Raw genomic sequence first — 25,255 nt, 5'->3', positions numbered from 1 at the left:
TATGTGTCGGGGTGGGGGGTTATTTGTTGTTTTGTATTTCGTATGTCGTCTGTGTGTTACTTTATTTAACACACTTTATTGCTTCTGTAGCTAAAGTGTTTCCAGTACAAAGTTGTGAGAACATTTCTGTGAGTGGAGAATTACTGGCTGTCCCTTTGGGCAGCCTCATCTTTGTGTAACCTTGGAAAAAGTATGCACCAAGATAACAGGCTGATACTGTAAGACCTTTTGCTGTCTCCTCCTGCTTTAAGACAGACGCCATTGTGTTGCTTCGAGCAGAAGACTCACATGTCTGGATGCTGAGTGGTTCCTCTCAAACAAAACAACAACAAGTCTTCAAATTTCGAGTATCAACTTTTCAGATTAGTATTATATACACAAGCGTCCAGTAGGGGGCGGTTGGGAGCAAACAGACGTTATTAACTGTAGTAGAAGAAGAGAACGCGGAAGTGAAGCGGATGTTTTGAGGCTGTCGGCTTGTTTCGTACGTGGTCGGGCTTAAGTCATTTAACCCTCCTACACGATGGTTATTTAAATAATGTAAGGTAAGCGAACCTTTTTAGTGTGGAATAAGACAACTAGCATGTACTGCTGCCCTCTCCCTGTGATTTTACCTCAGCTAGCGTCTGCTTTAACAACCTTAACGGCTAACTCCGGCTTAAGATGTGTGTGTTGTGATTCCGTGTCTGATTTCACGTGCTTTCTTTTGCCTTAAAAATAGTCAGATATGAATTTTGCTAAAACTTTAGAATGGTTATATGTACTTAACCTGTTCATGCGTAATAAAATATTATTATCTGCTGTGTCACAAATGGGCTGTCACCAGATTTAAGGGGGGACCTACCTATTTGTGAGACAGTAAATGACTTTATAACCATGGCTTTTAGGCTATATCTCTTACTTTTGGGTCCTCGTCAGGTAAAAATTAAAACAGATTGGACTTGTTAAAGACTAATATACTTTCCTTGAAGTCAGTATCCAAATAAGACTTTTATTAGAAATTCTTCAAAAATAACTGAACCTTTCAAAAAATGTCTTTATAGAAGATGTCGAAAAAGTCAAAGAAGAGAAAGCACAAAAGGTCAACTTCATCCTCAGGTGAAGAAGAAAAGGTGAGAACACTTAACACTTTACCTTTATTGTAGGGGAGGTCTGTATGGATGGTATCCTCTCATCCTCTATTTTTGTTTGTGGTTTGATGGAAATCTGAAACAAAGATTCTGAAGCACAGGAAGTTTTCATTGATTTTAAGAATCAACAAAGCTTTATTGCCAAGTGAGTTTCGTACACACAAGAAATTTGACGTGGTGTTTGGAACACCGGTACTCAACAAGACATTAGGGACAATAAATATAGAAACCTAAATATAAGAATTTGAAGTATACAGTGGGGCAAAAAAGTATTGAGTCAGCCACTGATTTTGCAAGTTCTCCCACTTAGAAAGATGAGAGAGGTCTGTAATTTTCATCAGAGGTACACTTCAACTATGAGAGACAAAATGAGAAAAAAAATCCAGGAAATCACATTGTAGGATTTTTAAAGAATGTATTTGTAAATGATGGCGGAATATAAGTATTTGGTCAATAACAAAAGTTCAACTCAATACTTTGTAACATAACCTTTGTTGTCAATGACAGAGGTCAAATGTTTCCTGTAAGTCTTCACCAGGTTTGTACACACTGTAGCTGGTATTTTGGTCCATTCCTCCATGCAGATCTCCTCTAGAGCTGTGATGTTTTGGGGCTGTCGCTTGGCAACACAGACTTTCAACTCCCTCCACAAATTTTCTATGGGGTTGAGGTCTGGAGAATGGCTAGGCCACTCCAGGACCTTGAAATGCTTTTTACGGAGCCACTCTGTCGTGGAATTTTCATAGTCTTATATATATGTATCTAAGAATGTTTAACTATTGTATTCTTTCAGTCTAAATGTCATGTTTAGAGTAACTTGTTTCCTATGTCGTCTGTGACGGGCGAGATCGTGTCAGGGTAGTAGTCAAGGTCTCTCCCCCTGCTCCTGTCTTTATCTATGTGTTATGGCCGACTTACTGTCTCCAGAACTAGAGCACAGGTCTTCTTCCCACTTGTTGTGTTCCTATTGTCCAAACATGGTTATCTAACTTTAGTGTCGTCTTCAGAGGGAATAAATACCATGCCAAGGGTTTTGTCTGTCAGAACTGACTTGGCATTGCACTGCACTCTCCTGCCTGTGTACTGTTATGTTAGTTCTCCTTGGCCAAGTTCTACATAAACTATTTCAACGTAAGCCATCCGAGTCTCCTGAGTCTTCTGTGTCCAGTGTCCAGTTTGTTGTTGAATTCCATCACACACTCCTTCGTTGCCCGAGCGGTGTGTTTGGGATCATTGTCATGCTGGAAGACCCAGCCACGTTCCATCTTCAATGCTCTCACTGATGGAAGGAGGGTTTGGCTTAAAATCTCACGATACATGGCCCCGTTCATTCTTCCCTTAACACGGATCAGTCGTCCTGTCCCCTTTGCAGAAAAACAGCCCCAAAGCATGAGGTTTCCACCCCCATGCTTCACAGTAGGTATGGTGTTCTTGGGATGCAACTCAGCATTCTTCTTCCTCCAAACACGACGAGTTGAGTTTTTACCAAAAAGTTCTATTTTGGTTTCATCTGACCACATGATATTCTCCCAATCCTCTTCTGGATCATCCATATGCTCTCTGGCAAACTTCAGACGGGCCTGGACATGTACTGGCTTAAGCCGGGGGACACGCCTGGCGCTGCAGGATTTGAGTCCCTCTCAGCGTAGTGTGTTACTGATGGTAGCCTTTGTTACTGTGGTCCCAGCTCTCTGCAGGTCATTCATCAGGTCCCTCCGTGTAGTTCTGGGATTTTTGCTCACCGTTCTCATGATCATTTTGACCCCATGGGATGAGATCTTGTGTGGGGCCCCAGAACGAGGGAGATTATCAATGGCCAACCTGCTTGCCTATTGTAGATTCACTCTTCCAGCCTGGTGCAGGTCCACAATTTTCTTCCTGGTGTCCTTGGACAGCTCTTTGGTCTTGGCCATGGTTGAGTTTGGAGTGTGACTGTTTGAGGCTGTGGACAGGTGTCTTTATACAGATAACCAGTTCAAACAGGTGCCATTAATACAGGTAACGAGTGGAGGACAGAAGAGCTTCTTAAAGAAGAAGTTACAGGTCTGTGAGAGACAGAAATTTCCTGTTTTTGCACAGAAGAATAAAAGACTTCAACTGTTAAAGATCAGAGATGATTGAATCAGTGCTTTTTAATTGCATTTAAATTTTCCTCACAGTAGGAAATGAGATGAAATGTATTTCATTTTTGTTATTATAGCAAATGGAAATTTAGATCAAAGTGAATTATTAATATTATGTTGACATAGAAAATATATAAAATCAAATAATAGCAGTTTTGTGTTATAAATAGGTTTGCAGTGTTGTTAATAGTAGATTATAACAAATATTAATGAGATAAATAAAATCTCAAAATGACCACAGACATATTTACATTCTCAGGTGTAATTTTAAAACAAAAATTAATTAATCTAATTCAATCAAATGCAATTCAAACAACTTTATGAATCCCTTGTAGGGCAATTGGTTTGGAGGAGCCCACACTTTAAAAACACCAATATACTCAGCAGTGTAATGAAATGCATTTATAGATTTGAGCTAACATGTGGCATAAGACATTAAATGAATGCTGATAATAATTGCATTGATTAAATAAATAAAGAACCTAGATAAAAAAAAAGTGTCTTAATGAAAAGGTAAAATGATTTGTCACGATAAAAGAAATAAAAAAGTGAAGAAAGGAGAAAAAATCCAAGGAGTGATTAGTAGTCAAGAACAAAAAAAATGCTGTAACTCCTTGGAGGATCTGGTTATAAAATGAATTCAGAGCTCTTTGTGTTAAAACAATGATCTTAGAGAAGATATTTATAGTGTTAAAGGAGTGTTTCTGTCAGGTGACTGTATTTAAGTCCTCTTCTCCATGATGTGTCAGAAAATATTGAAAACCAACTTGGATAGTGACAAAATGACATTTTTAAATGTCTTGTTTGATCCAACCAATAACTTACAACATACTGAAAATTGTGATGAGCTGCAAACCAGAAACTTTGCCTTTTTTTCTTTATTCAAAACTAAACTGAAATCATAAAAATGTCTGCTATTTTGAAAGTTAACATTGTTGGATTGATCCGTCTCAATTGTGTCTTTGACCAGACTGTTGATTCTGATCATTCAACAAGACTTCCAACAGAGAGATTCACTGTTTCTACATGTTTTCAGAGATCCAAGTATCGAGACGACACCAGAAGCTTCAAAAGTGACACTAAGAGGCATCATGTGAGCAGCACAGAAAGGTAGGTTACAGTCTGCTGAACCTTAAAGATGCATAAATTGCAATAATCAGCTAACTCATGTGTTTTTAATGATCTTCAACTTTGATGTTCTTCAATGTTTAGTTGTGCAGAAAAAGGGAAAAAACATGACGCCCCCGTTGTTAAAGAAACCTCCCAAAGCACCCGTCAGATCAAGAAGCCTGTCTACAGACTGACAAAAAGCCATGCAGCGGACCAGAAACCTGTGAGCAAGGAAGAGGAGAGCAGGAAAACAAAAAGTGTCACTGTGTCATCCCATAGGGAACACAGCTCTGGCAAAGCAAAACATGATACTTCAGGGAAAGATAACACTGCCAGTGGGAGTAAGACTGTGGATAGGGGAACTTCAAAACCCTCCAAACACACACACACAGTTCCTCAGAGAACAGAGGAGACATCTAAAGGCAGCCGAGATGAGAAGTCTTCCCACAGGAGTCCTTCCAAAATAAAAAAGATAATGAGTCCCAGTTTGGTTTCTGATAGACACAAAGAACATGAAAAAACTGCACTGAAGAGGAGACACACAGCTGAAGAACCATCAAGGACAAGAGATGACAGAAACAGTTACCAAGCCAGGGAACTGAGCAGGGGACCGAGCAGGGAACAGAGCAGGGAACCGAGCAGGGAACCGAGCGGGGAACCGAGCGGGAAACCAAGCAGGGAACCGAGCAGGGAACCGAGCAGGGAACCGAGCGGGAAACCGAGCGGGGAACCGAGCAGGGGACCGAGCAGGGGACCGAGCATGGAACCGAGCAGGGAACCGAGCAGGGAACCGAGCAGGGAACCAAGCAGGGAACCAAGCAAGACTTCCCATGTATCCTGGGAGTGTGTTAAGAAGACAGCAAAGGAGCTGGTCCAAGAAACGTGTAGCAGGGATAATAAAAAAATATTAAAGATCAAAACACGCCCGTGTACAGAAGTCAAAACGTTCTCTCTCTCCCCCAAAGAATCCTCTTTCACCTCAGCCAAGCCCTCTACCTCAGTCAGTAGCTCAAAACTGGTGAATAATTTCACTCCAGTCCAAGGGAACGTCACCTATGTACCTTACCAGACAGCGAAGTCAACACCTGCTGAGAAACAAAAATCATGTCTGGCGTCGCCTCAGCCTGTTAAATTTAGGATACCCAAAAAGGGTCAGACGAGGCCAGTGGGTCGCACCCTTGAGAATAAAAATGTTTATTCTACAAACAAAAAAGGGCCAGAGCCTCCAAAGTCTGCAGCCTCAGAGAACAAACCCAAGAAAAACTCTGTACCGCAAACTCACAGCTGTTTGGCTGCAACACCGACTGTTTCACCTGAAGGACAAACCAAGAGACCGTCTGTGTCAGGCCAGCCTGCAGCTACGACACCTACCCTCACGAAGCCCCGGCATGACCAGGTAAAAATAAACATTTAACACCATCAGGTTAGCGTGTTATTCTGCAGCTTTTCTCATGCACAAAGCTATGAGTAGACTTTAAAATAAGTATTTTGTTGTTTAACGTTTGAATGATGTTTGTGTTTTATTTGTCTGCAGATCCAGGTGGCTGACAGACTTCATCTCGCTCGCTCTGAGAAGAGCTTGGAGGTGAATGTAATGCAGAGCTATGATTGGTCAGGTCAGCTTCCAGCTACGACTGCTACCCCCACGAAACCACGGCATGACCAGGTGAATATAAACTTTTAACACCATCAAGTTAGCGTGTTATTCTGCAGCTTTCCTCATGCATGAAGTTATGAGTAGTTTTTCTGCAAAGTATTTTGTCGTTCAAAGTTTGAATGATGTTTGTGTTTTATTTGTCTGCAGATCCAGGTGGCTGAGGAGCTTCATCTCGCTCGCTCTGAGAAGAGGTTGGAGGTGAATGTGATGCAGAGCTATGGGGAGCTCACCTGTATGGAAATAGACCCTCCAGAAGAAGCTGCTGAATCACAATGTAAGTTGTCCAGGGTTGGTAAAATCAGAGACACTTTAAATGAAATACTCTCATGGGTGTAAATAATTCAAGTCAAAGTGTGCTGTGTAATGACATTGAAGTGATTAGGATTTTCCAGAAGATGGAGACATTATTAGAAACACCTCACATGTCAGGCTCTTAAAAAAATACCTATTAGCTTCAATCATCTGGCAAAGATGTGTAATAAGTTTAACATGAAAATGTTTTATTTATTATTTATTTATTTGCACACATAAGATTGCATAAGATCTAGTTATAAAAGAAATAAGAAGGGTGTGTCAGGAGAGGTCAAAAACTCACCAGGCTTATACAAAAGGAGCTCACCTTTCTTATGAAACACAACTCCAATCAAAACAATAAAAACACAGGATCTGAGCTAATCAATCGAATAACTGATGATATCTTTATATTATAAAAACTTAAAATAACCACGAAGAAGACACATTAAACATGAGATCACATACAAAGTAATCCTCAAAAATTTGACTTAATAAGGACGGTAACAATCAGATCTGTAACCCCTACATGCATTACTCTTTGCTAAAATCCAAGCTGTGTGAAATGATCTATGTGATGTGTGAATTTCTGTTAATCAGCAGCAACGTATTCACCTACATGAACTTGTCTTTTTCCAGGCAAACAACCCCTTCAGCAGGACCTGTTCCTGGTTTTGGACACCAACATTCTGATCAGTCATCTGGATTATATAAAGAAGATCCGATCTAACGGCCATAAAGGTGTCAGAACTGTTTCAGTACATGATCTTTCTTCTTATATGAGCAACCATTTTTAGACCATGGCTTTTTAAAATGTCTTTTTTGGTTTCATTTGTTGTCATTTCATATTTCTACCTTTTTTAATGTTAGGTGTATTTTATCATTTTGCTTATGAGTTGCATTTTACGGCTTTGAAGAGAAACTAATCCTATAATTAATTGTTAAATGCTGATACAATTACAAAAGCAAACTTCATGAGATTCTGTCTTATTATGCAGAGACAAGACAATGTAAACAAGCGTCTGCTGTTAAAGACTGATTTTTAGAACAATGTATCTAAAAGGTTGAAAATGAAATGATCTAGGAGGTTTTTGAATTAAACTGATACTTCTTACAATCCTGATAAAAAGCACTTATGTTTATGAAATATATACAGCATTAATCACCACTCTTTTTTTCTCCTCATGTTCTCTCAGCTCTGGGCTTCCCTGTAGTCCTGATCCCCTGGGTTGTGCTTCAGGAGCTGGATTCCCTGAAACACAGGGATGGTCTGGTGGGCTCTGTGGGTCGCCTGGCCATCCCCGCCATCTCGTACATCCACGACTCTTTGAAGAGCAGGAAACCTCGACTCTGGGGGCAGTCCATGCAGCAGGCTGCAGAGAGCAGCAGTGAGTGCTCATTTAAAATTGCACTAAAAGCATGACGAATCTGTTTAAAAAAAAACACGTCATCTTAAAGTTAAGGGTGTTTATTTTGTCTGGCCTGTTCATGAGCTCATATCACATTTCAAAAGGAGACTTTTGACAGAAACAGGGTTGCTGTGCAGACTCATAAATGCTATGTTTGGCAAAAGTGCAAAATAAATATCACTGAAACTGCAGAACTGAAGGGACAGGTTTTAGATTTCTCTATTTTCTCCAGAATAGATACTCTTAGATACTTTTTAAATCAAAATCACTTTCATCGTATTAATATATGTCTTTGTTTTGGTTATTGACTTCCAAATGAATATATATATCTGGAACATTTTCATGATTTCCTCCAGACAAAACCAGGATTTTGTCATAGAACACCCCTTCTTTGCTAAATATTAAATAATTAATATATAATATTGATTTAATATAAATACATAATAGATATGTATGATATAAATTATATATATTATATATATTATATAATATAAATAATATCTAATATACAGTTGTGCTCATAAGTTTACATACCCTGGCAGAATTTGTGATTATTTGGCCATTTTTCAGAGAATATGAATGATAAGAGAAAAACTTTTTTTTCACTCATGGTTAGTGGTTGGGTGAAGCCATTTATTGTCAACAACTGTGTTTACTCTTTTTACATCATAATGAGAACAGAAACTACCAAAGAAACCATAAGTTCTGCCAGGGTATCTAAACTTATGAGCACAATTGTATTTAATATAAATACATAAATTATATATATAAAAAATGTATTATTTATTTATTTATTTATCTATTTATACATTAGAATCTATATATAAATACACATATATATAAAGAATATAAAATATATAGTGTCAAAGTTCTATGTTATATACACAAGAAGTGTTGATTCTATGATTCAGTAACTTTGTGTCTCTTCATTGCCTCAATAGTCAACATGTATAATATGTATAGCCCTTAAATGCCACACACATTCACACACTCGGACCAGTGTTGACTGAGCAAAGCACCAGTACAGGGTTATCCAAGGACACACACGTGTCTGTTGGCAGCAACAAACATGAACACAAACACTAGGTGGCACTGACTCAAAGGTGGGCTCCAACATTTCATCATCATAGCGTATGTGAACTGTTTTCAAGGGCAGGTCCTCACCCCTGCTTAAGGTAACCCTCCACTTATTTGTATGTTATGTTGATCAGTCATTACATTTTAACACCAGTGTGAGTGTGTTTAAAAAGGAAGGTGATAAAAGAGATAAAGCAGAGAAGCTGTTCCATTTGTAAGAGTTCATGGGCAAACATGTATTCAGATTATTCTCTGACAGATGTTTAAACTTTTATCTTCTTTTTTCCCATCTTTGATTTTTTTTCCTTCTGTCTTTAAAAGAAAAAAAAAACAAAGATCATCTTTATTCAAACTCCCTTACAAAGAGCTAACACCTTCAATAACTAAGCATGTTTTCTGTTTGTATGTGGACTCATGTTTCTGGCTTTGTCTGCCTCTTCCTCTTTGTGCCTCCTCGTCCCCAGATGATCTGAATGCTGAGAACAACGATGACAGAGTGCTGCAGTGCTGCCTGCAGTACCAGAGTCTGTACCCAGAGTGTGCTCTCATCTTATGCACGTGAGTTCCCCCCCTTCCCCCCTCTGCTCTATACTGCTGCTGCTGCTGCTGCAGCAGAGTGTGTGTCCTCTAAATCACACATGCATGTGACTGGGAGCGGGTCCAGCCAGATAGTTCCAGTTGGGATGAGAGAAAGAGAGGGCCAGACAGAGTAATTGGACAAGAATAGATGTGCTGAGCGGGGAGTTTGGAGTGCGGTTCAGGGATGTTTTTGCTTTGCTCACATAGAGGAGTTGCTGTTTTATTGTTTCATCCTATTTTCCCTTTGACATATTTCTTTTAGCGTCATTCAGGATGTTTCTATGGATCATTTGGGAAAGTTAAAGGAGACACTAGTTAATTAGACATTGAATCAGTGTTGCGCTGGGATAATTCTGGATTTAATGAACCTCCAGGCTGCTGTAAAATAGACATGTTTTAATTTTCTTGTTATTTCTTCTTTCTCCTCTCCAGTAATGATAAGAACCTGTGCAGTAAGGCGCTCCTGAGTGGGGTGAGGGCGCTCAGCAAGATTGATTTGGAGAAAGAGGTTGGCAGCTCCAGTTATGGCTTTAATGCTCAGCAAAGTATTAAAACATCCACACTCCCTCACACCAGCCCTCAGGTTTCATCCACAATCCAGAACAGGAGCTTTACACCCGTGCAGCCTCACAGCCAACAGAGACCGGAGCCTTCTGCAGGGTTTATAGAGAAAGGTGAGCCGAGGACACGTGTGTTCTTCTCCTGCAAAAACAGGAAATCACTTGGCATATTCCAACGTGGTCTGATAATTTACAGCACATACCGTCCAAGCACTCGCCATATCTGCCCACCCCTTCCACTTTTCCTGTTTTCCTTCCTTCACTTCAAACCCAAATGTTCAGGGTTGATTCAGGTGGCAGTCTAACAGCTTCAGCACGTAAAACACAAACATGACATCTTGTGGGAAGAATAAAATGTGTTGATTTTTACCATAATTAAATATTTAACTGATCACAGATTACGAGCAGCAGAGCAGAGAAGAGGATGAGGAGGAGGCAAATTGGGATCCTAGATGTGTCTCTGACTTTGAGGACTGCCTGCGTGAGGTGCTGTCTGATGTTTTAGAGGTGGAGATGAAAGCAGCTTTTGATAATCTCTGGATTGAGGTAAAATTATTATTAGAAATTCATTGCAACTGCATTTTTGTAACTGTTTCTATAACATGCCAAACAAATATCATCATATATTTATTTATGTGGAACTCCTCTTTGGATTTATGTGTCCATCTCTGATTGTGCTCTCTACAATAGTCCAGGGTTGAAATGAAAATATGGACTATCATGTCGAACAGTTATCCGGTCAGCTTTTTATTGTGTTTTATTTCTGTCAACAGATAGTTTATGTAAAGCCACCGTGGACTCTTCAGGAAGTCCTGCAGTGTTTGAAGAAGCACTGGATTGCTGTCTTTGGCCAAGTTGTCCAACGGAGTCTGCTGCAGACCGTTTTATATCTTATTGACTTCTTCAACTCAGGTATGTAAGCAAAAGATCTCAAACAGCAACACATGGTACAAGTGTTGTTGTTTCACCCCTCTGTTTAACGTTTCCAGATATACACTACCAGTCAAACGTTTGTTCACACCTTCTCATTCAATGGTTTTTATTTATTGTAATTATTGTCAACATTGTAGATTAATACTGAAGACATCAAAACTATGAAATAATCTGGTTTTACCATAATCTGGATTACAACAGTAGTCAAATAGGACTATCCATTGTGTACTAACCCTACCTCTGAACAACACAACTGATGGTCTCAAACACATTAAGAAGGCAAGTCATTCTACAAATGAACTCTTGACAAGGCTCATGTTAATTAGAAACCATTCCAGGAGACCACTTCATGAAGCAGACTGAGAGAATACCAAGAGTGAGCAAAGCTGTCATGAAGGAAAAAGGGGGCTACTTTACAGAATCTAAAATATAAAACAGATTCTGCTTTGTTTAACACTTTTTGGTTCATTCAATAATTCCATATATGTTCTTTCATAGTTTTGATGTCTTCAGTATTAATCTACAGTGTTTACAATCATTACAATAAATACAAACTCTTGAATGAGAAGGTGTTTCCAAACTTTTGACTGGTAGTGTGTGTTCTTTCTTGTTTCAGTCACTTGTCAAGGTTAACTAAGCACATGATTATTCATAAGACTTATGCCTGAATGTTTAATAACAAATCCAAATAAAACCACAACACAGACATGCTTAGAAATGTGGGTCGCTGTAAACAGACCGGTCTGTTTTGGCGATTGGAAGTTGTACATGAACTTCAGATTTAAAGACAAAAAAAACAAAGATTTTTATGCAAGGCTCTAAATGTAAGTCATTAAGGTGTTTAGGAAACTATTCTACATTATTAAATACATTAATAAATAAAAACAACAACAATAACAACAACAACAACAATAAAAGTTTAATTTATAGAGCTCTTTTTATAAGCCAAGTTACGAAGTCCTTTTCATATATAAGCAAATACATATCTGTATACTTGTGCATATATGTACTTATAAATAAACATTATGCGAACAGAGTAGTTAGAGGGCAGGAGAATGTTAAGTTGAGGCGCTATGAATGATACTTTGTTATTGGTTTTTACCTTTTCTTCTTCTTCATGTTGTCAGTCATGTCCTTATTTGGGCATAAACTCGTAATCTTAATATCATCTGAACCGTCGCATTCAAAAAACATTCCCCCCCCGTACAGTGTGTGCTGATAGAGGAGTTAGCTACGTAGAGCCAAGCCGTTTTTTGAATCAGGCTGTAAACATGTTTATTTCTGCTGTAAAGATCGACTTTTTTAAATTGGTGTCTATGTGGTCTCTGGTGTTCCTGCAGCCAGCCTCAAGCGGATTCTCGATGAACTGCAGTTTGTAACACCTCCACATGGGCTTCATAGTTTGAGACATTTGATGCCAGTTCAGTGGAAATTAAATTTAATCTTCTTTTGAATGTAAACAAAACATTCTGCAAACATGAAAATAAACACATTTGAGATACTGCCTAAGATACAAGATGATAAAATCGGTATGACCTCCCCGAGCTGCTGAGGAGCAGAGACTCTCTGTGTTCTACTGTAACAGACCTGAGACTGTAAGCTGTGCAGTTTTTCCTCTCACTCTTGTGCAGACAGTGCTGTAGAGGTACTGAGTCATCCCCTCTGATAAAGTCTTACTCCTCTGGGGGATGACGTTGCCTGCCCTGCACTGCGCTAGAACCCCACAGAACTAGATACAGAATCAGGTCATCAGCTAAAAGAGGACTCTCAAATGTGTGTCAGAAAGATGCTGAGTCGCCCGCTGCAGCATTTCTCTCCCTGGATCACAGGCTGGATCAAATTATACTACGCTTACAGCGCCGTGTGTGAGTGTCTGTCCACCTGTGTGGGGGGTGAATGATACAACAGTGTTAGAATACTTTTAAACACCCCCAAGAATGTTAATAGCTAGAGTATTTCCCCTTGCACTGTGTATGCTTCGGACACTCACAGGACTCAGGATTTATTGGTACCATGGCTCTGTGCCAAAACTGAGAGGAGGAGGAGGAGGAGGAGAGGAAGGAGGGATAAAGGCGGGATAAAGGCAAAGAACAAATCTAGGAATGGAAAAGTACTGCATGTGATTCGCTGCTCTGACTGTGGGTGTGAGAAGCTAGCTACACTTGTGAGGACAAACTCTTACCAGCCCCCCCCAAAAGTGACACATTCACAAGAAAGGAGTCTAAACAGTTTCATTTTTCAATATTCAGGGTAGCACAAAGCACGTTTTGAAATATGTCACAAAATTGGACATCAGACACACAAACATACACCCCCTCTCTGCACGCACACACACACACACACACACACACACACACACACACACACACACACACACACACACACACACACACACACACACACACACACACACACACACAGACAGACAGACAGACAGACAGACAGACAGACAGACTGAACACATACACACACATACACACACATACACACACATACACACACATACACACACATACACACACACACAGGCACACATACACACACACACACACACACACACACACACACACACACACACACACACACACACACACACACAGACAAACTGAATCTGAGCTTGTTTTATGCCACAGTGTCTCTCTGCCTGCCTCTCTCCTCCACAAGGTTACACTCAAAACATTCTCCAAGGAAAGTGGTGTCTGTCTGTCGAGCAGCACTTCTCCCTCTTTTGCAAAGGTGCACCTAACAACACCTTGCAACTGAGTGTGTGTTTGTATGCTCATATGTATCCCCTCATGTTTCTACTCAGGTAAAAAAATGGACTGCAGTAACACCAAAGCAGCCCTCCGAGCAGCGAAGGAGTTTTTGAGAGCCTTTGGGAAAAGATCAAGGTGTGTTCCAGGCGCCATCTTTCAACTGGAAAACCTTTTCAATAAGCTTCAACCACAGGTCAGCCAGATGAAGAGTTATAGTGTAAGTGTTCATGTACTCAGAGCTCGCATTGATCACACTGGATGTGCTGTCTATGAGTTGTTATTTGTATTGTGGTGGTCTAATCTGTGTGTGTGTGTGTGTGTATGTGTATAGGGGGATTCTCCTGCCACTGATGTTATCATGAATGAAGATGATGAAGAAAAACATCCCACGCCAGCACAGGTCTCTCACCAGGACGTCTGGGACCTGTTCGAGAACATCTGGTCGAAAGTGTTTCAAACAAGGTGGGAGTCAATCAATCAATCTTTATGTATATAGTGCCGAATCGCAGGTCTAGACCGTACTCTGTTCTATTATTAACAAAGACCCAACATCAAGACAGGATCAGATCCAGTCCAATCTTACAGACAGGACTCAGTCTGATCTCATCTTAATCCACCATGAGCAGAGCACTTTGCAGCATTTAGCAAGTTACAGTGGCAAGGACAAACTTCCTTTAACAGGCAGAAACCTCCAGCAGGTTTCTCACCTAGTGGTGAGATGGATAGTAGTAGTTGTAGCAGCTGGAGTCTGGCACGTCCACAGCAGCAGAGATCCAGAGGAACCTACGAGACAAGGGAGCTCAGGGACTCCAGAAAGGTCTATGGTTAGTAACTTTAATGGGACAGGAAGAGTTAAAGTAAGTGATGTGGGGAAGGGGGTGAGATAGGATCCCAGTGTGTTAGTGCGCCAGTTCCCCCGGCAGTCTAAGCCTAAAGCAGCATAACTAAGAGCTGGTCCAAGCCTGATCCAGCTCTAACTATAAGCTTTATCAAACAGGAAAGTTTGAAGCCTACTCTTAAAAGTAGAGAGGGTGTCTGCCTCCCGGACCCTGACTGGTAGATGATTCCAAAGGAGAGGGGCCTGATAACTGAAGGTTCTACCTCCCATACTATGTTTAGAGACTTTAGGTACGATGAGCAGGCCTGCATGTATGGAGCGTAGTGTTCTAGAGGGGTAATAGGGCACTATGAGCTCTTAAAGATACGGGTGTGAAGGATTACATTGATGCAGTGATCACAACAATGGTTTTTATGATTTGTCACTGAGAAGGTAAAGGTTTTGAGACACTTGTTCTCCCATATGTGGTATTCTATCACGGGAAACCTGCTTCCGTTGTGTCTTACTTTCACTTTAGGCTTAATCCATCCTGAATTGTGCTCCTGATACAATTCATTCAAGTCTAATTCACATTAACTCTAACCAGGCTATAATGAGCTATCATTGTGAACACACATGGAACCCAGAGCAGTCCAGAAGAGTCACTGCATGTTGTTGAATTAATCTCAAAAGTTTTGAATGCACCTCTCTCTCCAGTGAATCTTGCTACAAGAACAGGTCTTAAGATCCCCTCCACTGATTGGAGATTAAAAGAAGAGAAAATGGGGACAGAGTTTGCAGAAACAAGAACAACACTTCAGAGGTTGTTTATTTTAGTAACTATTGTGTTTCTTTCCATCACACTGACCCCTGAGGTCGTTATTTTCTGTCCTATTTCAGCTTGCAAGTGTTCAAAGCTCTGGGCTTTGACCCTCACACTATGCAGCCAGCTCAGCCTGCAGGAGGTCCTCCGCCACCACAAGACGCCCTGCTCTGTTTGCACAATCTGTCCTCCGTGGTCTCACAGCTGCTCCAGGCCTTCAGCAGGTATCCCAGCCCACTCATCTCACAGCCGTCAATCTACAAATGCCGCCAGACTTTATGCGTCTACATCTTTCATTTCCTCTGAGTCAGTTTTATATTCAGGCCGTAAAATTTCACGGCACCCTACTGCCTGCTGAAGTTTGCGATAAGCTGTTAAAGCTGCGTTTCCACCAAGTGGTTTGGTTCAGTTTGATACAATACAGAACAAAATTGGAAGAGTTTCCACTTTCAAAAGTTGGGAAAGGTACCAAAATAACAGACTTGTACCGCCCTTTTTGGTATCCCTCTGTTGGGGTACCTCAACAGTGTTGCTAGAAACACTGCAAACATGGATTTAGAGAGAGAGGGGGAGGAGAGATGGTACTGGATAGATACCCTAACTTGATGTTATTAGATTTGTAAATGATATACCTTAGTGCTGAACACAGAACCTAAACTTGCTAAAACTTTATCCTTGAGTAAAATGTGTTCCAGACATGTTCCTAAGTGGAGTGTGCATAGCAGTCTTAACATGTTGAAACTGTCTGGGCCCTGAAGCAGTTTAAAGTCAAGGCAGTTGTTTCTGATCAAACGTTCATGTGGCACCTCTGAATACCTCCACTTCAACCGTCCTTTTGCATTAACCTACTTCCTGTGTCTTGTGCGTGTGTGTGAGTTAAGTGCATGTGTGTAGTGTGATCTTATAGCTCTCAGAACCTACTTGGCATACAGTATTGGTCAGGCTGTAATCTGCTCGACTTTGTAGCTTTGCCTTGTCACCTTTCCAATGATGCAGCAGACGGCTCCTCACTGGAGCACCGTTTAGTTTCTCACGCCGTCTTTGAGAAGATACGTGCTAATAGTTGTCTCTTGGATGTTCACCGTATGATTTGAAGTTGCTTTGCTCAAAGATCTAAACGCAAAACTACACACATCTTGGTTTGGCTGTAATGAGAAGGCAAGTCTTACTGATTCTTGGCTCTCTCTCTGTCATCAATGAGCACATCATGTCTCTGCAGCTGATGTGCTGATCATGATTCTCAACTCAATTTTATTTATATCGCACATTTCATACATTCAAGCATGCAGCCCAAAGTACTTCACAAAAAAATCTGAGAGACAAAACTACAGCAATAGGTAAATAGAGGACAGTAAAATTAAATCCTTGAAAATAAAAATAAAATCATGACAATAAAATTAATAAAATCAAATAAAAAAATACCAGAAAAATTAAATAAAATCATTAAAATAAAATCAGAAAAATATCAGGAAAATAAGATATAATCATAACAGTAACATCAATAAAATAAAATCAGATAAATACAAAGAAAATGAAATCATTAAAATAAATCAGAAAAATAAAATAAAATCATTACAGTTAAATCAATTGAATACAATCAGATAAATAAAAAAAATGAAATTAAATCATTAAAATAAATCAGATAAATAAAATAAAATCATTACAAGTAAATCAATTGAATAAAATCAGATAAATATGAAAAAAAATGAAATTAAATTATGAAAATAAAATCAGAAAAATAAGATATAATCATAACAGTAAAATCAATTAAATAAAACCAGATAAATACGAAAAAAATGAAATTGAATCATTAAAATAAATCAGAAAAATAAAATAAAATCATTACAGTAAAAGCAATTGAATAAAATCAGATAAATACGAAAAAAGTTAAATTAAATCATTAAAATATATTAGAAAAATAAAATAAAATCATTACAGTAAAAGCAATTACATAAAATTAGATAAATACTACAAAAATAAAATACAAAAAAAGAGAGACTACACTAGCCACTACCATAATACCAGGTACAATATGACATCCAGTCATTCAGATCTTTCAGGTAACCTAATAATACACTGTGACGCTTCTTCATGTTTTATTGCATTTCTATTGATTACATAACTTGAAGTGATTACAATGGAACTTAAGTAATAATACCTTATCTGTCTTTTCAGTTGTCTCTAAGAAGCTGTGGACTCTTAAGCTTAAGTCAAAATCCAAATGATGGAAATTGAGCGTGTTGTTTCTGCTCCTCTACAATACCCACAGTGCTCTACACCAGATAACCTTCACTATTAAGGACACCTACGCTAACACCAAGTCAAATACAAAGCACGAAAAGTATTATTAGTAATGCTTGTCAGACCAAACAGTGGCATGACGGAACTCATGGAAAAAATGAAACTGGTAGCTGGCGTTAGCTTGGTCTCAATGAAGACTGCATTTCACTTAGCAGCCAGTGGGATTACCCTCCATAATGCCTCTAATGTTCTTAAAGCTCCTGTAAGGAACTTTTCGTTTGTACTAAGTGGTACATTTGATCTCTTTGCTCATCTTGTCCTGATCATGCAACAGTGTTATTTTCCTGCTTTCAGTCGTATCACTCACTGTGGAATCATGAATAAAGGCTGTTACATCCTCGACACCTACCCTGTAGCAGCTGTAACAGGGATCAAAGATGAATACATTGTAATAATCAGTGTAGGCGGTGATGGTCTCGAGTGCTTTTGTAAGTCATAAAGAGACAGTGTTAATATCAGTCTTCTCTTTTAGCTTAAAACTCCTCACAGGAGCTTTAATCTTTAATATGAGCTCACATTATACATCCTGCTTGTTTATTATGTTCTGCAGCTCTCCCTCTGTCTAACCATAAACACACAGCATCACTCAAACATAAGGTCAGAATCAGAGTCAGTCCGTTATTGATTCCTGGAATCGGTTTCACCGTGACATTTGTGTCCCTTTGAGGGCAGGAGACAATGATTCCACATCTAAAGGGCAACGTTTTATCTCTGAACTCTTGCTCTCAGGGGCTTCAACACCAGAACAGGTGACTCTCCTGTGAGCACCATGTAGAAAATTAAAGACTCATCTGGCTTTTATGTAGGCTTTTTATTATTATTATTGTGATTTATATGTATTTATATGTTTTATATATTTTTTATATAATTTTTAGTATTCCATTTTTATGATCTTATTAATAATTTTAAGTGATTTTATTTACCTTCAATATTTATGTTTTATCTTAAATTGATTTATTTATAAAAAAAAAATCTTGATTGTTTATTTATATTCATTTTATTACAAGTGGCGTACATTAGTCTCTACTCCTAAATCCGTTTCTGTTTTATTTTAGTCATTATATATATATTTATTGATTTATGAGCACTGGAAAGCACTTTGAATTGCATTTAATTTGTATGAAAGGTGCTCTATAAATAAAGATTGATGAATTAGAAAATAAACGGACACATCACTCATCTCTGAAGTTTTTTCTTGGAAGGATCTGCACTTTTATAGTCTTACCTCCAGGTCTCTTCACGTTTTATTGCTTGAATAATCATAAACAAATGTGCTTCTGTGTTTTCTGGACTCAAGTTATTTTCTATGTCAATCGTCTGATGTGCTTTGTTGTGTTATTCTTAACTCGGGTGTGCTCTCCTCTGAATCAGTGAGATGTGGCTTCACACAGGAAAGCAGGAAATCTGACAGTAATGTTTTTAACCACAAGACGAGATTACTTCTGAAAGTTTAATCTCTATAATTGTGCAAGAAAAAAAAATCTGCTCAGCTTACGCAATGTTTTATCAGCTTGAGGGCTCTGAACCGAACAAACCTCTGTGATCATATAAGCCACTAAACTCTGAAGTGTGTGTCCCTCAGTGACTTTTATGACCACTTCAACGCGCCGCTACTTTACAGCTCCCTCGATTATTGTTTTGTCACAAAGCAAACGACTTCAACCCTCTTACTACCAAGTTTGTTAGGATTTAATGTTGTATGCTTTCCATGTGTGTTAGGCACCAAGTGATATACGAATATACGTCTCACCTGTTACTGATGACACACATATAGCTGCTTCTGCAGGGCTTTGTTGATGTTGATCGGTCTGAAGAGGAGCAGGGTTCAGGGTTTCGTTAAATCTCTTGGCCTCTTGGTACATTTCTCAGATCAGAATTGAAATTCTCAAAACGACCTGTTCAATCTTCACATCATTGCGTCACTTGTGCACATCAAAAAAGCAGTTTCTCATTTCTTTGAACACGTTGCAAATGCTTTGGTACATCCATGCAAATGATTCTGTACAATTCTCTGCTGTTTCCTACATTATCAAGTGCTTATGTCATGTTGATCAAAATGTATTATAATGGTCTCTGTTGAATAGGTTGATCATTGGTTGATCTAATGCTTCACACATTTCCCTTCGTTAGAGAAAGTCAAGATTCACCTAGGAGCAATTTACCAATTCAGAACAGAAAAAAGACTAATGGAAATGTGCAGAAATATGACTTAGATTTTCTGACAACTATAGAAGACCTATGCGATGAACTAATGCCTAAATGTTATTTTCTGACAATGGAATGAAAAGGAATTGGACAGGGTCAACAGCCAGAGAGAAGAGGAAGAGGAGTGAGGCTGCGTGGTGGAGGAGTTGGGAGGCAACAAATTCAAGTATAAACAGTAAAAGCGTAATTGTAAATCTTGTCCAGTCTCTTGCAATCAATCTCCCAAGGTGTAACTTACAATTTACAATAACTGTCATGAGAACTTTAGCCATAGTTTACATCAGAACATCCCTCCAGAGTACACTGTTATATTTCAACATGACTCAGCAGTTTGACTGTCTTATCCAAACACAATGACACGAGGACTTGTCACTCTGATGGCACTGACATGTTCATTGACACAGATATTTACTTTTGAGAGATGAACTCAGGATTTTGAGCAGGACACTGTCTTCTGCAGGTAATCCATGGTGTTTTGCTATTTGTACCAATTGTTTTGAGAAATGCACTTACTGTTTTACAAATGTCGAGGATGATTCGAGAAATGTACCAAAGCGACTGAGAAAAACTGTGAGATACATTTTGTATGTATTTTGAGAGCTGCACACGTATACATTAATGTATTTCTCTTATGGTGTTACTTTTTCTCAAAATAGTCATCCAAATGTGAAACTAAAGGCAAATATTTATCATTTATTTTGATGTATAATATTTTAAAATGACATTGTTCAAGCTTACATTTTCAAAATCCTGTCTGCAGGAATCCTGGTTCATTGTGTGTAATCGTGTGTGCGTGTGTGTGCGTGTGTGTGTGTGTGTGTGTGTGTGTGTGTGTGTGTGTGTGTGTGTGTGTGTGTGTGTGTGTGTGTGTGTGTGTGTGTGTGTGTGTGTGTGTGTGTGTGTGTGTGTGTGTGTGTGTGTGTGTGTGTGTGTGTGTGTGTGTGTGTGTGTCTCTGCACTTGTCTATGCACATGCATGCGTGTTTCTGGCTGCTCAATCGCAGTTGCCAAGGAGACAACCAGACTCATTTTCACGTGTTGGAGCAGAGCTATGACTCATTCCAGGCACGCACTTCTCTCTCTCTCTCTCTCTCTCTCTCTTTTTCTCTTTCTCTTTCTCTCCCTCTCCCTCTCTGATATTCCTCATACCGAGGATACTAGTTATGGTTAATATCTAGGCCTCTCTTTGTGTTACATTTTAAATCCTCAGTTTCTGTAATCACTCACATCCTTTTTGTCTGTCACTTTCTTTAAATGTTCACCACAGTGAAAACAAAAGGTTATAAAAGGTCACAGCTTGTATGATGTTCTGAGATGACGGCTGAAATATCTCCACCTGGAAGAGACCTCCTCTCTAAAGTCTGTTTCTTGTTCCTGCCAGCGTCTTGTCCTCAGCCCCCGGTTCAGATGAAGCCCACACATTGTTCACCGTCATCCACTCTAATGAGGTTGGTCTCATTAATTAAAGTCATTTGACCTTTATTTGTTTCCCTCTCTGCTGTGGTGTTGTTCCATCACGTGGAGCTCTCTCTGACTTGTTCATTGTTCAGCTCTCCTCACATGCTTTCCTTTGTCTTCTCAGATTGTTGAGGTAGACTCCAGGTTGACAGCCCAACACCTTCATGAGTGTTTCTCACATCAAGAATACAGGTAGAGAGCACACACACACACACACACACACACACACACACACACACACACACACACACACACACACACACACACACACACACACACACACACACACACACACAAACACACACACAGATATAATGATGATGATAAGCATGAGTATATATAAATACTATTGTCTGAATGTAAAGATGGGCGGTGTGTCTCCACCTCTTGTATGAAAATGAAGCCAAAATATACTCGCATTGATGATGAAATTTGGGTCTCTGCAGTAGAGATCAGCAGGTGGAGCCGAGGTATTTACATCCCTTCCCCTCTGCTTTTAAAAGAAAAAAATGCATCCTACCAGTAACACTGTAGAGATCCCTCAGCTGGTTTACAATTCTGCGTTGACCCAACGCAGCAGTGGCCGGAGCGTACATGAACACTACATTGATGTGTCCGTGTCATGCAGCAAAACTCCTCCGAAACACTTTAGGGCAAAGTGGTCTCAATGACAGTCTGGTGGTCTGTTTCCAGCCCCGTTACGTTTTCTGTTTACTTTTTCACAGCGATTCCAGACGTATTATGTTAAGTCACAGCTGAAACATGTTGCTGTTCATCGTACAGCAATGATTACAGGGAAGAATAGAGAGGAGACTGCAGAGGAGATGAAATGCACAGCTGATGTGTGGCAATTCTGGATGTGCGGAAATGCAGGAAATACGATGCCGTCGAGCGGACCAATCACAGGGCTTGCAGCACGCGTCGATTCAACACAGAGGCTGTTTCTGAAATCGCCTACTATACTAGCAGTACGTACTGATATGTCCAAAATTCAGTATGTAGTAAGTAGTATGTGAACAAGAGCAAAATCTGCAGTATGCCAAAACTCCCCGGATGTCTACTGATACGGGAAAATATCTCAGTATGCATCGGACCAGTCTGCCTCGCGTACTGTTTCCCATAATGCACAGCGCTCGTTCTGCTTTTTCTTTTTCCTCATTTTATGACGGGAGGAAATCCGTTTTTGGGTGCTGTGAAAATTATCAAATTACATATAAACCACTTCCTAACTTTTTAAATCATAAGTGATGCTAAATAAGCATTTTATTTATCGGCTTGGCCGTTGTTTACTTCCGCTTTCCGAAACCGGAAATCCAGCGAAGTCTGGCTCAGCATGCTGCATGACAGATCGGACAGAACAGTCATACTACAGACTAAATTCAAACGCAGTATGTAGTAGGCAATACCTACTGCCTACTACATTAGTGAGTAGTATGTAGCAGACCATTTCAGAAATAGCCAGAGTTACATTTTGGAGGAGGTGTGCATCGGCTATGTGTGTAGGCCTCTGTGTTGGTACAGAGGCTACCCAAACCTACAGCGTAGGGTAGGGCATCACTCCTACAGAAGTATAAACCTTTAACAGTTAGTTGAGACCTGTGTTAGTTCAATGACTCCTATGTTCTCATCAAGGTTTCTCTCTCTGTTTTGCTCTGCTAATCAACGCACACATTGCTGCAGGAGCTGCTTTTGTCCCTCTTTTGTTGCCTGATTATTTATTAATTAAAACAATCTTCCGCCCCAAGTGCGCTGTGCTGACTCGATTGAGACTTTTAAAAAGAAGCTTAAGACACATTTGTTTGTTATGGCTTTGGACCTTCTGTTGTAATTTGATGTCATTTTGTCAGCTTTCTTAACTATCTTATTTATTGCTCATTGTATTGTCTTGTCAACATTGGTTCTCTTTATATCACTTTGTGACTGTCTGTGAAAGGTGCTATACTAAATAAAGTTTACTTACTTACTTACTTACTAAAACGTAACTTTCAGGATAATGACACTTAGACAAAAGTCTGTTTGATTAAAACAGACTGTCACAACAGAAAAATGTATTTTAAGGGCCGTTAGCCTAGCGGTTTAAGTGTGTGCCCCATGTATAGAGGCTTTAGTCCTCGTCACAGTGGTCACAGGTTCAACTCCCAGCTTTGACCATTCACTGCATGTCTTCCCCCTCTCTCTGCTTCAGACATTTCCTGTCTATCTTCAGCTGTCCTATCCAATAAAGGCAAAAATGCTCAAAAACATAACATCAAAAAAACAAAAGGGAAAATGTAATTGAATTCAGTCCCTCCAGGAAGTTGCAACAATCATCGCAAATTCAGCTCAATTTTTGCGCAGCCTTGCAGTTTTATACAATCACTGCAACTTTCCTGCAAATTTGACCAATCACCTTAACCTCAGCCCCTGTACATCATCGGTTACCTCATCAATTTCACTTCCTTTGAACATAAACTGAAGTCCTCACTTGATCTGCACTTTTCAACAACAAAACACGCACAGAGAACAGGTGAAGAGAGGGGACAGCAGGCAGGACAAGTGACCATGACAACGTTGTTATTTATAGATTGAGGGGCTCAGTGTTAGCTTGGTCTCTACCTGCAGCAGGTGTGCTTTATGAACCAGCTCTCCTCACCTCCATGCATCTGTCTCATCTTCATTGAAGATTTTTACCCCCGGTGTGTGTTAGTGACAAAGACACAACCGGGGGACGTCTGTTTAATATTTGAGGTTTGACGTTGTTGCCCCCATTACTGTAAAAAGCTCTGTGTTTACAGCTTGATTTAATCCAGTTTGGTGATACATCAGACACATTTAGTAAGTGTTGGTCAACTCCTTGTTGAAAGATGTAGATGCACTTCAGAGTGCCGTGAACTGACTGTCTGTCCAGTGCGCCTGTCACTGCAGGTACATTCAAGGACCTTCGTAAATGTGCAATACAGACCTTTCATGGCATTTTTCTCTGAGTCAAGAGAATCAAAATACAGTCACAGTGGCCACATCAAGAATGTTTTCTAAACACAACTGTAATTTAGCATATTTACTTGCCCATGAGAATTTTTTTTGCAACTTTCCCTGCAATTTTTTCAAAGAGCTGTCACAAAATCAGGCTTTTTGGCCCACAACAATCACCAAAAAAACCCTGCAAAATCCTGGAGGGACTGTGAATTGTATTTTATGTTGGCAGACTTAATGACCAACACTGCAGCCTGTCAGTAGTGGAAGCTCCACATTTTTCAGCTTCGCTTTTGGGGAGCTGTCACGAGGTCCATCATTTTATACAGTCTTTGGTTGATGCAGCGTTTTAATATGAAATGGTTGCTTCTACACTGAGTTCTGTCTCGCTTGTAAATCAGACTCTCCGTCAGATTTATTGTCCCAATGTTTTATTCCTCACCTCAAGGACGAGCCTTGGACATGTTTCCATCACCGCTCCCCTCATTTTAAAGGTATAGAAACAGCTCCCACCCGTCCTTGACTTGTCATGTGAGTTTAATGTTTGCATCTAGCAACGACTTTCCTCTGACCAGATACTGCAATCAAACATTCTCATGTTCTCTGAATTCTTGCCCTCTCTGTCGGGACATGCCCGGGCAGGTGTGTGTGTTGTTTTGGCAGCATCACACCCCTCACTCTATCATAAAAGCCCTCCCCAGCAGAGCTCTCATAATAACCGAGGCCATGACTACAACCTGAAACACAACCTGAGAATAAGACATTTCTATGAAGGGATGTTTTGTTATTTAAAACCAGAGCAGTGTACAGAGCGTCCACAATGTTTGAACGCAGCTCCTCGGATCATGAATCAGCTGTTTCTGTCAGAGGTTGAAACTAGATCACACACATTGCCTTAAACACTTAAACTCAAATAAAGCAAACACTGTTGACTAAGTTTAGCCGTGCTCACAGCTATATTTGTCCCTTTGGGTCAAGGCTCCTGTGACCCATCTTAATCAGATTATTTGAACCGGAGGTCATCATCTCATTATTTCTGTGTAATACATTATGGGAGGAAGAGTCAGGATTTGTT

General features: G+C 39.8%; 1 protein-coding gene across 5 annotated transcripts in view; it reads left to right on the top strand.

The window, feature by feature from the left end:
- Positions 1 to 254: 254 nt before the first annotated feature.
- swt1 (SWT1 RNA endoribonuclease homolog) overlaps positions 255 to 25,255 on the top strand; it is a 32,802-nt gene continuing 7,801 nt past the window's right edge. The window contains exons 1-17 of one of the 5 annotated variants that reach the window (XM_034708859.1): positions 255 to 545; positions 1,044 to 1,112; positions 4,290 to 4,363; positions 4,466 to 5,759; positions 5,898 to 6,029; positions 6,168 to 6,294; positions 6,951 to 7,052; positions 7,508 to 7,699; positions 9,262 to 9,355; positions 9,809 to 10,050; positions 10,334 to 10,482; positions 10,710 to 10,848; positions 13,679 to 13,842; positions 13,957 to 14,087; positions 15,343 to 15,489; positions 21,152 to 21,218; positions 21,353 to 21,420. In XM_034708859.1, the coding sequence (XP_034564750.1) occupies positions 1,047 to 1,112; positions 4,290 to 4,363; positions 4,466 to 5,759; positions 5,898 to 6,029; positions 6,168 to 6,294; positions 6,951 to 7,052; positions 7,508 to 7,699; positions 9,262 to 9,355; positions 9,809 to 10,050; positions 10,334 to 10,482; positions 10,710 to 10,848; positions 13,679 to 13,842; positions 13,957 to 14,087; positions 15,343 to 15,489; positions 21,152 to 21,218; positions 21,353 to 21,420 (3,188 nt within the window). In that variant the 5' untranslated portion in view covers positions 255 to 545; positions 1,044 to 1,046. Of the gene's footprint in view, positions 546 to 918; positions 971 to 1,043; positions 1,113 to 4,289; positions 4,364 to 4,465; positions 5,760 to 5,897; positions 6,030 to 6,167; positions 6,295 to 6,950; positions 7,053 to 7,507; positions 7,700 to 9,261; positions 9,356 to 9,808; positions 10,051 to 10,333; positions 10,483 to 10,709; positions 10,849 to 13,678; positions 13,843 to 13,956; positions 14,088 to 15,342; positions 15,490 to 21,151; positions 21,219 to 21,352; positions 21,425 to 25,255 lie in introns of those variants that run through there. The other 4 variants (XM_034708883.1, XM_034708880.1, XM_034708866.1 and 1 more) reach the window with 4 other exon arrangements.

Source organism: Notolabrus celidotus, chromosome 2 (assembly GCF_009762535.1).
Source record: "Notolabrus celidotus isolate fNotCel1 chromosome 2, fNotCel1.pri, whole genome shotgun sequence".
Taxonomy (NCBI): domain Eukaryota; kingdom Metazoa; phylum Chordata; class Actinopteri; order Labriformes; family Labridae; genus Notolabrus; species Notolabrus celidotus.
The sequence above is the reverse complement of the archived record's forward strand: the minus strand, read 5'-3'. Positions and strand labels throughout refer to the sequence as shown.